Consider the following 14561-nt stretch of genomic DNA (forward strand, 5'->3'; position numbering starts at 1 on the left):
GCCTTGCATTGTATAGTAGGTACCCGTATAACATTGTACAGTAGTTGTGTGTTAATTACATGAACATGAAAGAAACTGAACAGGAAGACTATTGTACTGGCCTGCGGCACTGCGCAAGGTGGCCTTGCACATTGTTGGTAACTTTAATGTCCAGCATCATCTACTTCTACCCCGTGGATTGTGTATGTGATCAGTATATCTGTCCCCAGTTCCACTGATCTGGTCTGGAGAATCCTCGTGTTTGATGGAAGCAGGGTAGATAAGAAGTTTGGGAGTTTGTCCTGATTTCTGCTGGCACCAGGCAATGGGATGGAGAACATGGGAGTTGGCTTTGCAGAGCATAGTGATGCTTTCTCTTGGAAACACTGAAAGGACTTTGGTTACTGAGTCAGCCCTGGAATCTGAATAGAAAGGGAAATACTGACAAAGATTTGTCGATAACATTTCTGCACAGAGGCATTATACACTCTTGTAGATTTGAACAGTGTTTCTGCTGTTTTCTTGATTCACTATAAATTAACACAAAGATCCTAACGTGAAAATAAAGAATAAACCAGGCGTGTCACTGAAATGAGACCATGCTTAATCGATATAGTGACATTTCTAGATGGGGATCTCTAATTGCCTCTTTAAGCCAGGCTCTATTGGGTTGACTCTTACCTTGGATCCAAAACTAATAACCAGATGGGTTGAGCCTCTGAGATCATCTTAGTGTGTCTGAGCTGAGTAATATTGTTAATGAAACGTAACAAATTAAACAAAATAATTTACCTGCTCTGAACAGCAGGGAAATCTACCTCAAGTGGAACCATGCAAAAAATCCGCACTGAGACCTCATGTCACAAGTTCTGGGCTGAGAGCTAATTTGTTTCCATCATTGGAGTGTATGTAGTCACTAGGTTAACAGTCAAAATGCTAATTACACAGAAATAATGTCAGCTGTTTCCGTATGTTTAGTGTTTGTATAGAGCTATTTCAGGTTTTATACATTTGTGACACCACCTGCTGGCAGAGAGGAGCAGTTCAGCTTTATTAGCTGTAAGTTTTGTTACAACTGTAAACTAAATATGAAAATATTTAAATATCAAATAAATATGAAATATTTAAAATGCTGAAGATCTGACTCCTGTGCAAAACCAGCCCACTGTTAATGTTCAAGGACTAGCTGGGAATTCTTGAGTATTCATTAAAAAGGCAAAGAGATGGAAAATGAAGAAAAGATGTTTAGGATAAATATATGAGGAAATCTCTGCTCGGGTGAGGTCTATGTGAGTCATTTAAAATAACACATGCCAAAGAACACGGGAGAGAATAATCCTTGGCTAGCAGGAGACAAGGGAATGGGACACAGTGGTGTGGTCCAATGGTTAGTGCATAGGACTGGGATTCAGGAGACCTCGATTCCAATCCTGCTACTGACTGGGTGTGTGACCTTGGGCAAGTCTCTTCCCTTCTCTGTACCTCTGCTGCCCCTTCCACTCATTGTCTATTTGACTGCCTGCCACTATCTGTTTGTAGGACGCTGAACACAATGGGGCCCTGGTCCTGTTTGGGGTATCCGGGTGCGACTGGAATTTAAATAATAACAATATTGGATCTTTTCTATTTCTGATATTTTTCTATAAAATGTTTTCCCCAAACCGTGGATCACATTGTGAAATAGGCAACAAATAAATGATGTTTGAAGCTGGATTTCAGATCTGCGTTTCTAAGGGAATGCCGGCAACAAAGCTGAGTAAAAATAACATTTTTAAAAACATGGGTGAAATTTGTCCCAGGTGTAAATCCCTTGAAACCAGTGCAGTTACGCCAATGATGGATTTGGTCCCAGGATAGACCGTGGTTCCTTACACATTCCAAGCTGTAGCTCCTTGGGTTTGTATTTCCTGCAAATTGGGTGCATGGTGCATAGCTATTAAAGAAAAAAGGATGTTTTGAAACGCGCTGTGTTCTGATTGCTCTATATGGAGAGGATGGGAGGAAGGGAGGTGCAGACTAGGTGTTTGAAGGATTATTATAGTCTCCTTGTATGACAGGAGAACACTAAAACACTGCCAGTTAGAATGGAAAGAAGCTGCCCAGTTTGATTTTTACTTCATATGCAGTTTATTTCAGATCCATGGGGGGGGTGGGGGGAGGGAGGAAAAGCCAGTCACAGCCCCAAACAGACTGGATAAGATTTGTGGCAGCCCCATGGACAGGGCTGGTGCTACCATTTAGGCTAACTAGGCGGTTGCCTAGGGCGCCAAGGTTTGGGGGCACCAAAAAGCGGTGCCCCCAATTTTTTTTTTAACAGCGGCCGCTGCGCTGGGAGGGAGAGGGAGTCTGAGCTGCCGCCGGCAGCCCAGGGCTTCCCCTGGGTCAGCGCGCCGCCGGCAGCCCAGGGGAACCCCTGGGTCAGAGCTGCCACACGGCTCCCTGGGCTGGGGGTGGGAGCTGCTGCGGTGCGGGGGGAGGTGGGGCGCAAGGTGGAAGTTTCGCCTAGTGCGTGAATCTTCCTTGCCCATGGAAAGGCTTCCCGCAGATCAAAGTCCCTGCAGAGAAGGACAAGGCTTCCTGTAGCCCCAAATACTGAGGTAGACACAAGTTAGAGAGAACAGAGACAGAGGAGAACACTTAAAAATCAGCATTTCTGAGCAGTTTCCTCAATGAGGTACCTGGGACAAACCATATTTCTTTTTGGATCCATACAGTCATACAGTTTAAGGCCAGAAAGGAACATGAGATTATCTCGTCTGACCTCTTGGGTAGCACATACCACTAAATTTCACCCAGTTGTCCCCGTATTGAGCCCAATAACTTGTGTTTGGCTAGAGCATGTCTTCCAGGAATGCATCCAGTTTCGATGTGGAGACAGGAAGAGATGGAGAATCCATCACTGCCCTCGGCAGATTGTTCCAACAGTGGACTATTCCCACTGTTCACATTTTGTGTCTGATCTCTAATTGGAACTAGTCTGGGCTCAGGATTCAGCCAGTGGTTCTCGTTTGCCTTTCTCAGTAGGTTAAATGAGTCTTTTAGTACATGGCATTTTCTCTCCTGGCCGTTCCATGTACAGTGTAACCATGCCACCTCTCAGTCGTCTTTTTGATAAGCTAAGCAGCTGGAGCTCTGTAAGATTCTCACTGTAAGGCATTTTCCCCCAGCTCTCTCACAATTTTTGTGGCTCTTTTCTGCACTCGCTCCAATGTTTCCACATCAATTTAAAAATATGGATACCAGAACTGGACACAGTATTCCAGTGTCGGTCTTGCCGGTGCTGCATACAGAGGAAAAATCCCCCCCTACTCGTACACACTAATCTCCTGAGTACACATCCAAGGATCACAGTAGCCCTTTTTGCCACAGCATCGCACTGAGAGCTCCTGTTGAGTTACTTCTCCACTCTGACTCCTAAATCCCTTTCAGAGTCACTGCTCTGCAGGATACGGTCCCCATTCTGTAGTTATGGCCGGCATTCCTCGTTTCTGAGAATAGGAGGTAATTGTGGCACCGCAGACACTGGGGTGTGGGATCTGTTAGCAGATATTGACATTTCATTGGTGAGAATTTTTTGTCTGGTTAGCGACTCCAGCCTTTCAAGGCTCTGCTGCCCTTCTGCTGTTTGTATTCCCTATTCCCGGGGAACCACATGATCGTGGCCTGTCCCGTTGGTTGGCATCCCTCATTCATCACTAGGTGACCAATGATGCTCAAAGTATTCATGTGGTAAAAATGACGGGGAGTGTATCTGGGCTATTAGCAGCCAGGATATTGCAGGGGCAGCCTCCCTCTTTAATCTCAGCAGTTTTTGCAGTGGTATCCAGCTGAATGAAGCAGGTTTCAACCCTCCTTACAACAGGCGTGATCCAGTATAGTGGAAGGTCTCTCACTGACTCCATTGGTTCAGGCCCTATCTGTAGTGCATAGACTCTGCACCCCATTGCAGCAGGACACTGCATAACACTGAGGTTATGTTCAAACTGTTATTCTCTTGAGGAAGCATCTGTTACAGGAGAGAAACTGAAACCACACAGGGCAGGGAGGTTTTTGTACGGGTCTGTATCGCTGTGAGAGGGGAGCTATAAGTGTACTGACAATAGTAATCTCCAGCGTCTTCAGCTTCTACACTGCTAATAGTGAGAGTGTAATCAGTGCCAGAGCCAGAGCCACTGCCACTGAATCGGTCTGGGACCCCAGTGTAACGGGAGAGAGCAGCATAGATAAGAAGCTTAGGCGCTTGTCCTGCTTTCTGTTGGTACCAGGCTACGTAGTTGTTAGTGTTGGAACTGGCTTTGCAGTTGATGGTGACTCTGTCGCCTGGAGACACTGCCAGGGATTCTGGAGTCTGAGTCATCACCATCTGCCCACTGGAGTCTGAATTGAAAGGAAAATTTAAATTAACATAATGCATGAGTCAGAACATTCATGTTTTCACTTTAGTTTTGTATCATGGTTTATCCTTTTCTCTCAATTAACTAAAAGATTATGAAAAAGGAATGGATTTAAAAATCAGAGAATGCAGTAAATTTGAGCTTGAGCAATATATTGTGTGTAGGGTGACCAGATAGCAAGTATGAAAAATGGGGACAGAGTGTGGGGAGTAATGGGCACCTATATAAGAAAAATCCCCAAATATGGGGACTGTCCGTATAAAGTCAGGACATCTGGTCACCGTAATTGTGTGTATTCATGTATGTGTGAGAGATGTTTCCAGGGCTCAATCTCCCATTATCCCACCAGACCAGTGTTATCTCAAATGGAATCTTACCCTGGATCCAGAGGACTAGCAGCCAGATGAGCTGAACCTGTGAGATCATCTTGCTACGTCTGGACTGCCCGGTGCTGATCAATAAACCCTAAAGACTGTAAAAAGGGACTCCATATATAACTGCTCAGAGCAGCAGGGAAATCTCAGGCAGATGTGAATATGCAAAGCGTCTCTCCTCAGGCCCTAAAAATGGAGAACTGATTTGTTTGCATCATTTCAGATGTTCTGTTGTTTTTCTTGACGTCACTTATGACGAAGTACTGCCCATACTCAGAATTCCAGAGTCTGCAGTGTGTTCAGGGTGAGCTTGATACGTGTCTGTGCTGCCATCTAATGTCACTGGGGGATGTTCAGCTCCACGAGTTTGATCGTGCTGCGCAGAGTATTGTATGTGGTACATGTGTATGGAGATTGAAGAACATGTCCTATTTAATACAGCCAGGGCTGCATCCTCTGTAGGGGGCGCTGTGGTGCTGCCCTGCGCCTGCGCTGTGAAAGAATTCTCGAGCTAAAATTGTAGATAAGGAGTTTAGGAGCTTGTCCTGCTGTCTGTTGGTATCAAGCCATATTACTGCTAGCACTGGAACTAATAGTCATTGTTGTCACTTGGAGACTCTGTCAAGGATTCTGGGGTCTGCGACATCACAGTGTCTCTGTAGGAGTCTAGATTTAGAAAGAAATGCCCTACAGACGCGACATGTTGTTACAATTATTTAAAGCTTAGGACTGTGTTTACAGTCACTTTTTGATTAAGAAAGTATTGTGATGTAATTCATAAAATACTGTGATATTACATTGTCCATCTTTTAAATGTTTTTCTTCCTGATGCTACGTTGCCTGAAAGCCTGAGTTATCTTTTATTTCTTACTTGGACTGCAACAAAAAACAAGTGCCCAGAGAAACTGAGTCGGAGAGATCGTCTTGGCAGCTCTGGAGTGGGCACAGTGATCAGTTACCCACATAGTCCCAGCTGATGCATTTAAAAGACCTCCGTAGCCCAGTGAGTGAGTGAGTGTTTGTGTGTGAATATGCAAAGCTCGTGTGAATAATGTACTCCATATCTGGAGTCTAGAAACATTCATCTTTGACTGGGTGGTTTAGTGTTAACAACCTTGATCGTACCCCTGAGATCTGTGCACTCAGGTTCCTCTCCATGCATAGATCTCCCCATGATTGTGCACAGAGTTGTTCCAGCTACATCCATGCTACCTTCCTCCATTTCCTCTGCACTCTGTGAAGGGCACTGCCTGCACCTGGAATCTGCATGGGAGGAGGTGGTGGAGACTGGGCAGGTGGAGGGAGTAGTAAGGGCCAGAGGATGTACACAGCGCCCCGTTCCAGCCCCACAGAGAACCCTTGGAAGGGACAATCCAGCCACAGTGAGAGGGAACCTGTGTGACATCATGCCGTCCAGCAGGTAGAGGACGGTTTGCCAGCAGTATTTCACTAGGGAATTGTTTGCTGCGATATTTCACTCTGGTTGCAGCTTAATGCGCATTACTATAAAGTGATGTGCTGGCAACACGTATAAAGGCTCCCACAAATGTTCCCCCACAATCCATGATCCAGGCAGGCAACATTTATACCTCCTTTACTTGACAAACTATGCCAAGTGAGGGGGTTTAGACAGTGGTTTGTGTCTTTGCAAAGCTGCTGCTTCCGCTTGATATCTTCCACTATACATTGATACTGCTGGCAACCAGGCTGGCAGGGTATGTCAGTAGACTCCAGTCTGGTTTCTTTCATGAGGGCACTGCTGTAGTCCATCACTCATGAAAAGAAGCCCTAATAATTTCTGGAACAGATGAGAAAATGAACACTGACCTAATGCAGCCGCCATCATCACTGCTTTGATCTGAGTTTCAAAAGGATTTATATGGATGGGACTTTTCTGATGAGTGTTTCCATGTGTATATTTCTAGATACACTATTTCATGTCCTGGACAAACAAAAAATGACTTCAAATTAAGGTTGCTCATTCATTCCCCTGCCTACACACCAGCTGTGAAAGAATGCTGGAGCTAAAACCTTAAGGGCCTGATCTCAAAGCTCATTGAAGTCTATGGGAGACTTTTCTCTGACTCCAGTGGGCTTTGGCTCAAGCCCATAATTCATATAGCTGTAGAGACTCTCAGTTAAGATTGTCAATGAACATGAACAGGGCTTTGGAGCTGTGCTCCGGCTCCGCTCCAGCTCCAGGCAAAAACATGCAGCTCCACTGCTCTGGAGCTGCTCTGCACTCCAGCTCCGGGCTCCGCTCCAAAGCCCTGAACATGAATTCTCATTAGCTGACAGTTAATTAGTAGGTGTCCTAACTGATTAGAGACTCTGTGGAACACTTGTGTATTCACTGTGAATTAGAGCACTTTGATGATCTTTGGAGATCCGCGATTTACCATGGATTACAATTCAGTGGCTGTTGTGGACGCCCCATTGACGTTGTGTCTGTGATTAGTTCTGTTTGAACTAGGGCTGTGCTGCAATTTAGCTGCCAGATCCTGATATTTGGCTACTTCCCAGTAACTATTCCAGCATCTGTCTGAGGTGGATGGGTAGGAGGAGGCACCTGCCCGTTCCTTGGATAGCTGTGGCATGGACAATATGGTCACTATCTTACACTTCTTCCTCCTGGCCAGACCTTGTGGTGGTCCAGGGTACGTAAGAGAATGATGGAAATTTATGAGAAGGCTCCACTTCTTTTTGATGCCCGCCTTGTAACACCTGATTCATCTTGTTCCCTCCTTGTGGGCTGTTTTATTTACACCCTTTCCCAGCTGTTCATCTGTTACCTGCCTCTCCAGTAACTAACCAGCCACTTGCTGCTGAGTGAACCCTAGAAGACTGTGGCTTGCAGATGAGCCTGAAAGGGGTCCAATCCAATGCCCATAGAACTAAATGGGAATATTCCTGTTAACTTCACTGGGCCTAGGATCAGGCTCTAAGATGCAGGTTTTTCTAAAGAGCTGAGTTCCCATTTAGGCATCTATATATGGGCTACGTAGCTGCTTCTATTGAGACAGGTATGGCCAGAATTTCAACAGACCTTCCAACATGCTGAGCTCTGTGGAACATTTATTTTGTGCCTAAGAAGGCCCATATTTATAAATTACTATCATTGTTATTTGTACTGCTGTAATGCTTAGGGGCCCCAGTCATGGATCAAGGCCTCATAGCTGCTGCACAAGCACGGCTTTTCTCATTCCTCCCTTTTGCAGTTGTACTTTTAAAAGAACCGCTCGGCCTGTCTCAACAAGCTTTACTTAACAGAGCCATTTAGAGTTAGGTTTTCCCTGAGCTCTGTGCATCGAGAGTAAAAATGACAGTGGGAGGACTTTGTTGTGTTGTTGTGGCAGCGAGTTAATTAAATAACTTCCTGTTGTTCCTTATTTGTTATGAAATCAGTGAAGCTGACTGTCCACAGGCACCTGTGAGAAACGCTGAGTGCACAGTGCTGGAACAGGGAGGTTTTTGTATTGGTCTGTATCACTGTGATAGGGATGTAGCCTTGTTGACAGTAATAATCTCCAGCATCTTCAGCTTCAACCCTGCTGATTGTGAGAGTGAAATCGGTTCCAGACCCACTGCCGCTGAACCGGGCTGGGACGCCTGATTGCAGGGTGGTAGCACCATAGATAAGGACCTTAGGAGCTTGTCCTGATTTCTGCTGGTACCAAGCTAGGTAGGTGCTAACACTTTCACTGGCTCTGCATTTGATAGTGACTGTGTCTCCTGGAGAGACCGATAGAGATTCTGGCGTCTGAGTCAGCACTTTCTGCCCGATGGAATCTAGAAGTAAAAAGGAAATGGAAGAATTTGTAATGCACTGATCAAAGAGTTATAGCTTTATTTTGCAACACATTTTTAACCCGCTATCTTATGAAACAGCATTAAATAAAATATCGTATTATCTGTTACAATAATGAATAGATTATATTTACATTGTCACTGATGTTATTGTTCATTAAAGCTGGGCCTATTGTTTTTTCTTACCCTGAATCCAAAAAACTAGTATCCAGAGAAGCTGAGTGTGGGAGATCATTGTGACAGTTCTCAGCGGCCAATGCTAACCAGGGCACTGTGCAGTGCAAACAGCTCCATTTATACGAGCTCAGCAGGCAGGAGGGGAGTGTCGCTCATGTGTGAATTTGCAAAAGGAACGAGCCATGTAAATTCACTTCATGTGAGTGGTGGGGGCAGGATTCTGAACTGTCTTGTATTCGTGTGTCTGGTTTAAAGACTGGAGTAGCAAGATGGTGCAGAGGACACCATATGTGCTGCAGCTAGATACGAGTAGCTAAACCATTCACTCATTTTCTAGAAGGTTTTTAACACCAGTTTGAAGAGCTCAGCCTGTTTTCTTTTTCTAGTTCAGTTTTTCTCCTGCCCCATGGAAATATAATTGAATTACCCAGTATTTCCTTCTGCAGGAGATAACTGGGTTGGATGCCCTTCAATTACCCGTGGCAAGTAACCGCTTTCCTTTCACACTAAGCCAGCAAAATACAGCAAACTAAATAACACGATCCATAGCGCTGGAAAGGAACCCTGGTAACAGTGACACTACTGCATGTCATAGCTGGGCTCACACTGTGTTCCTGGTCCGCATACGCAGCCCTAGGCACTGAAGCGTGTTTCTGAACCTCGCCCTGTGTCCATTTTGTGTGACAAGGAGATTTGGGCAGAAACTAGAGAGGGGAGAGATTTTGAGTACCTGGCAGTCCCTCTTATTGCAGACCTTAAAGAACATTGGTCACACTGATGCTCCTGATGTGTCTTTTGGTTTGAAGGGAGGCTGTAAAAACTTCACGGCAGAGGCTGTTTATGGCATTTGTATGCATGTGTATACCTGTATACGCCAAGCATCGTATTGTTGGCATTACCCCATAGAACTCCTGCTGACTGCTCATGCGAATAAGCACTCAGCTGTGGAGATAAAAGGCTGCTAGTCTGGCCTTATAGATGTTTTTTAAATACTGTGCTCAGGGAAGCCCAGTCACTCATTTATTCTCCTTCCTCTTGAATCAGATTGCATCAGTGAATCCTTCAGAGTCCAGCTGGCCTGTTCGGCCTGACATCTCTGGCTCTGCAATGTTGTGACATAATACTGCCACCTGCTGGGCAATGGCAGAGTTTTCCACAGAATTTAGTTCAGGAGCGGAGTGCCCAGGTGGATGTTGTAGCGCTCCCCAAGGAGTGCAGTGCTAAACAGCCTGATGCTTCTTGGCCTTCTCATATCTGTGTCCTTGTTTAGCCCCCAGTCACATGTTTCAAGCTGTGATGTTGTGGAGCTAGTTTTTAAAGATGAGGCCTTTCAAACTATGGCAGTACGGCCTGGCCCGGCGATATTTACACCATAGCCAGAGTGTAGATCGATTCAGCATTTGTATTCTCTGTGATCACTGTAGCCCTGAGGTATTATCTCATCCTACATCAGGAGACCTGTATAGTGTATAGATAGCACCTGGGCCCTTATTGAGGAAGGATGGGCTTGTTGTTAAGTAAGTAGACTGGTGTTGAAGAGATCTGAGTTCAGTTCCTGGCTCTGCTATAGTAGTCGTGTGTGACCTGGGACAAGTCACTTAATCTCTCTGTGTCTCAGTTCCCCATTTGTTACTTGGGGAACCTCGGCCACCCAGGACAGTTTCATGCTTTGAGTCAAGACCATCATACAGAACCAAGTCCCCAAGCAGTTCACCTTCAGTGCACACTGAATGAGTGCACTGGGGAACCTTGCAAGCACAGCAGACCCTGGTCTATCTGATCTAATTGGGACTAGGGCCAGATTGGATAATCAGAAATCCAGATAAAGTGGACAATGGAAAAGGGCGATGCTGCAGCACCATTTAGTGGACACAGGAGAGATTGACCATTTCTGGCACTGGAGTCCTGGTTGTCTGGTAAATGTGGAGAGCCAGTTAAGGGAGGGTTGGATAAATGGGGTTCTGCTGTACTGTTGTTAAAGCTGGTTTGCAGCCGTGAAATCGTTCGAGTCCAGACTCAGGGACTGGACTCTCCCTGGCCCCCTTTCATATAGTGCCAGTCTCACTAACAACCCCCTAAAACGATAAATCAGTTACAAATCAGTGTCCAGATTTACCAGTAGACTTTGGCTGCTCTGGTGATGGAAACTGGCTGGTTGGTCGGCCTTGGTGTACAAATAAATCTGCCCTCTTAAATCAAGACTGGAGACCTTTCTCGCTAATATGCTATTGCTCAAACAGAAGTTCTGGGCTTGATGCAGGATTTATTGGGTGGGTTCTACAGCCGGTGTTATGCAGGAGATTGGATGAGATGATCATGATGGTCTCTTCCGGTCTTCAAAATCTATGACTCTAAATAAAATAAAAAGAAGATGTAAGGTTAATATTACATATCTGCATCTCATTAGTAATCTTGTCTGGTGACATTCTCTTTGGGTTACTTATTAGTGTTCATGTATTAAATTGTTAATGTTTTTTTTTTTAAACTAAGCAAATTCTCAGACAAAAAGAACTACATTAAGATAGAGTTAAGGTTAACAGTATGTATCAGTAATTTATGATTTAAAAAACAAAACATTGCAAGGATGTTCTTATCCTAGATCAAGCATGGTAAAACCAAGGACTTTTTTAAAAGTGTACCATCTTAACGTGTTAAGATAATAAAACTACTGTTAAGGCACCCAGCCAACGTTAACACTACCCTGTAGGGATGCTGGGAGGGGGGAAATATGAAAAAAAATCCATAGTGTCTTTAAAAATCTATTTAATCTAATCTGGGATCCTCAAACCCTAAACTGCTTTAATCACATCTATATCTTAATTGCACTTCATCATTACAGGACAGAGTTTGGTTTTTTCAGTGGCCTCACTGTGTATTTCCATCCTATAACCTGTTTTGAGTTCTTTTAACTTTATCCCTGATCTCTTATTTTACCTTTAAATTACCAGTATGTACTCACAACCTTAACTCCATCATAATGTTGTTTCTGTCTGGGAATATACAAAGAGATGGTTATCTCACAGAGGAGAAATAGCTTTGCACAGCATAGGCAGAAGTTGTGTCCTAGATCCCCATTATGAGGTTTTTTAGGTTTTTTTTCCTTTTTTTTTTTTTTTTTTGGGGGGGGGGAGGGAGGAGGGAAAGAAGGTTGAAAGCCTAGTTTGGATTCAAACTTCAGGAGTCCTCAAGGTTGTGGGGTCATGGCGCAAAAAAGAAAAAATTCCCTTGCACCATAATCACCAGGCTTTCTTTGTACATTTTTCTGGGTTGTTAGGGCCAGTGCAGCAGGCTCCCCATAGATGTCATAGACTCAACCACTCTTGATGTCTTGGGAATGAGGCAGAACATGGGATGTGGTCATCCCAGGCAGGGCAGGTGTAACGAGCCAATACACTATACCTGTTAGCTGCAAAGTTTCTGGTGGCTGGTGAAAACGCGCAGCGCTTGGCCCCCTCCCGAACAGACCAAGAAGGGGTCCGCACTCTAGAGTACCAGACACCAGTGGATTCTCTATCAACAATGCATGTATATGCCCCTATGGCGTAATGCTTGGGAAAGGTATAGAGCAAGGAGCTGTCCTCTATAAACCAGGTCAGGAGAGGATGTTTTGTCTTGTTCCCAGAAAATACTGGTGCCTTCTGTGATGACTCACATCTGATCTGCATAATTTTTGCCTGGGGATTTGTATCAATGCCTTAATGAACACAACGTAATAACAATTTAATTGTGTGTGATCCGTGTTGCATGAACACATATTACATTTATTATTTCATGTGTTTTGGGGTTTTATCTGAGAACAACCTTAATTTTCAGCAGTTTCTTCTGGATTAATATATTAATTTCCTGACGAATTTCAGATTGTCGGCTCATTGGGGCAGGGAACATCTGTTTGTTCTGTGGTTGGCCAGCAGCTAGCACGATGCAGTCCTGGTTCATGACAGGGGCTCCTAAGTGCTATGGTAATGCAAACAATAAAGAATAATAATAATCAAGTGGAGTTAATGCTGAGAGTACGTATTAGTAATTTAGGATAAAATACAATACGGGGGTGTTGTCATTATTCAAACAACAAGCATTATAAACCCAGAACATTCACAGTTAAGGTTTGACTTAAAAAAATAAGGAATAAATTGGAATCACCCTGGTGGGATTCCCCAGTGACTAACAAACTTCCTTGCACAGCTAAACTCTCAGGATGGCAATACAGTACTAGAGTTTGAGATTATGTAAGTGGATGGGAGACGTTTTCCTTCTAGTTGTCTTTTGGCAGAACATTTGAAAACTTGACTGTGGTGCTAGTTGTGTGTACTAGTGTCTACTACGCTGCACAGTTCATAGAGCAGGGAGGTTTTTGTATTTGTGTGTATCACTGTGAGAGGGAAGCGAGCACCCTGCGGACAGTAATAATCTCCAGCATCATCAGATTCAACCCTGCTGATTGTGAATGTGTAGTCAGTGCCCGACCCACTGCCACTGAACCGGTCTGCGATGCCCGTGGGACGGGTGTTGGTGTAATAGATAAGAAGCTTGGGAGCCTGTCCAGGTTTCTGTTGGTACCAAGCAATGTAGCTGTTAATGCTTGCGCTGGCTTTGCATTTGATAGTGAAGGTCTCTCCCACAGACACTGAGAGAGGTTCTGGTGTCTGAGTCATCACAGTCTGTCCAATGGAACCTGGAGAGAGAGAATGAAAATTGGCAGGGTTGGGGCTATGGGACAATGATGTTAACATTATTCAAAACTTTACATTGAAACATTTGTAAAGTGAACGGTAGAAGTGAACTAGAAAATATACCAGGAATTAGTATTTCAATAAAAAACCCACTGCCATTTTTGATGGTTTGTCTCATTCCTTATTAACCCTTTTAACACTTGTCTGTTTCTTACCAGGGCTGCCTGGAGGGAGGGCGGGGGACAAGTGGGGCAATTTGCCCCAGGCCCCGCAGGGGCCCCCACGAGAAAATAGTATTCTATAGTATTGCAACTTTTTTTTATGGAAGGGCCCCCCAAAATTGCTTTGCCCCAGGCCCCCTGAATCCTCTGGGCAGCCTTGTTTTTTACCCTGAATCCAGAAAAGCAGCAGCCAGAGAAGGGGAGTCTTTGAGATCATCTTGCTTCTGTGTGGTTGGAAATGCTCCTCAGTCAGGCATGTAGTGGAAATGGAACCATTTATGTGTTCAGCAGCTCAGTGAGGAAACATCAGCTGTGTGTGAATATGCAAAAAGAGCCCAATTATGTAAATGACCAGAAAGGAGTTTTGAAATATCTGACCTGATGGTTTCAATGCAGCATCACTATTATGGGATGTAATGATTAGAATATATTTCCATGATTCGGATGGTAAAGCAGCCAGAGTTAGTTTTACAGGACACAGGTGGCAACAACGGCTGTTTGATTAATGATGAGTAACCAAGCGAGCTGCAGATTTAAATACAAGTAAGAAGAGCTAATGTGATTTGGTCATTTACTGTGTGAGGTTTCAATCCAATCAGTAGATCCTCTTTCGCATAATACATTAACTAATAATTTTTTATTTTACTTATACAGCCAGGATTTCAAGAAAGCAGCGGTGCCAGAAGCTGCGTGCTTCTGTGCAATGCTGCCGGTAGCTTTTTTCACCCCTACAACGATGGCTGTTCTCAAGGCTTCATGGGCACACACAGGCAGGTTGACATGAGGTCTGGGAAGAGCTCACCCAAGGTCTGAGCATGCTCAGATTGGGATGCATGCGCAGCACAGAGAGGTTGACAAGTGGCATCAGTGTGCCAGGCTCTTACGCTGCCTGCTGTGTCTGTGCCCTACACCCACTACCTCCATGACATGGTAGGTGCC

The 14561-nt window shown here is 44.6% G+C and overlaps 2 gene segments (V, D, J or C); both read right to left on the reverse strand.

Moving 5' to 3' along the window:
• Window positions 1–3988: 3988 nt before the first annotated feature.
• LOC113406028 lies at window positions 3989–4799 on the reverse strand. The segment is given in 2 exon segments: window positions 3989–4356; window positions 4751–4799. Coding segments are annotated over 2 exon segments (417 nt in total).
• Window positions 4800–8111: 3312 nt separating this feature from the next.
• On the reverse strand, window positions 8112–8789 carry LOC115271159. The segment is given in 2 exon segments: window positions 8112–8536; window positions 8741–8789. Coding segments are annotated over 2 exon segments (474 nt in total).
• Window positions 8790–14561: the final 5772 nt, after the last annotated feature.

The sequence above is a fragment of the Terrapene carolina genome, unplaced genomic scaffold (genome assembly GCF_002925995.2).
Source record: "Terrapene carolina triunguis isolate 2854851 unplaced genomic scaffold, T_m_triunguis-2.0 Scaffold66, whole genome shotgun sequence".
Taxonomy (NCBI): Eukaryota; Metazoa; Chordata; order Testudines; family Emydidae; genus Terrapene; species Terrapene triunguis.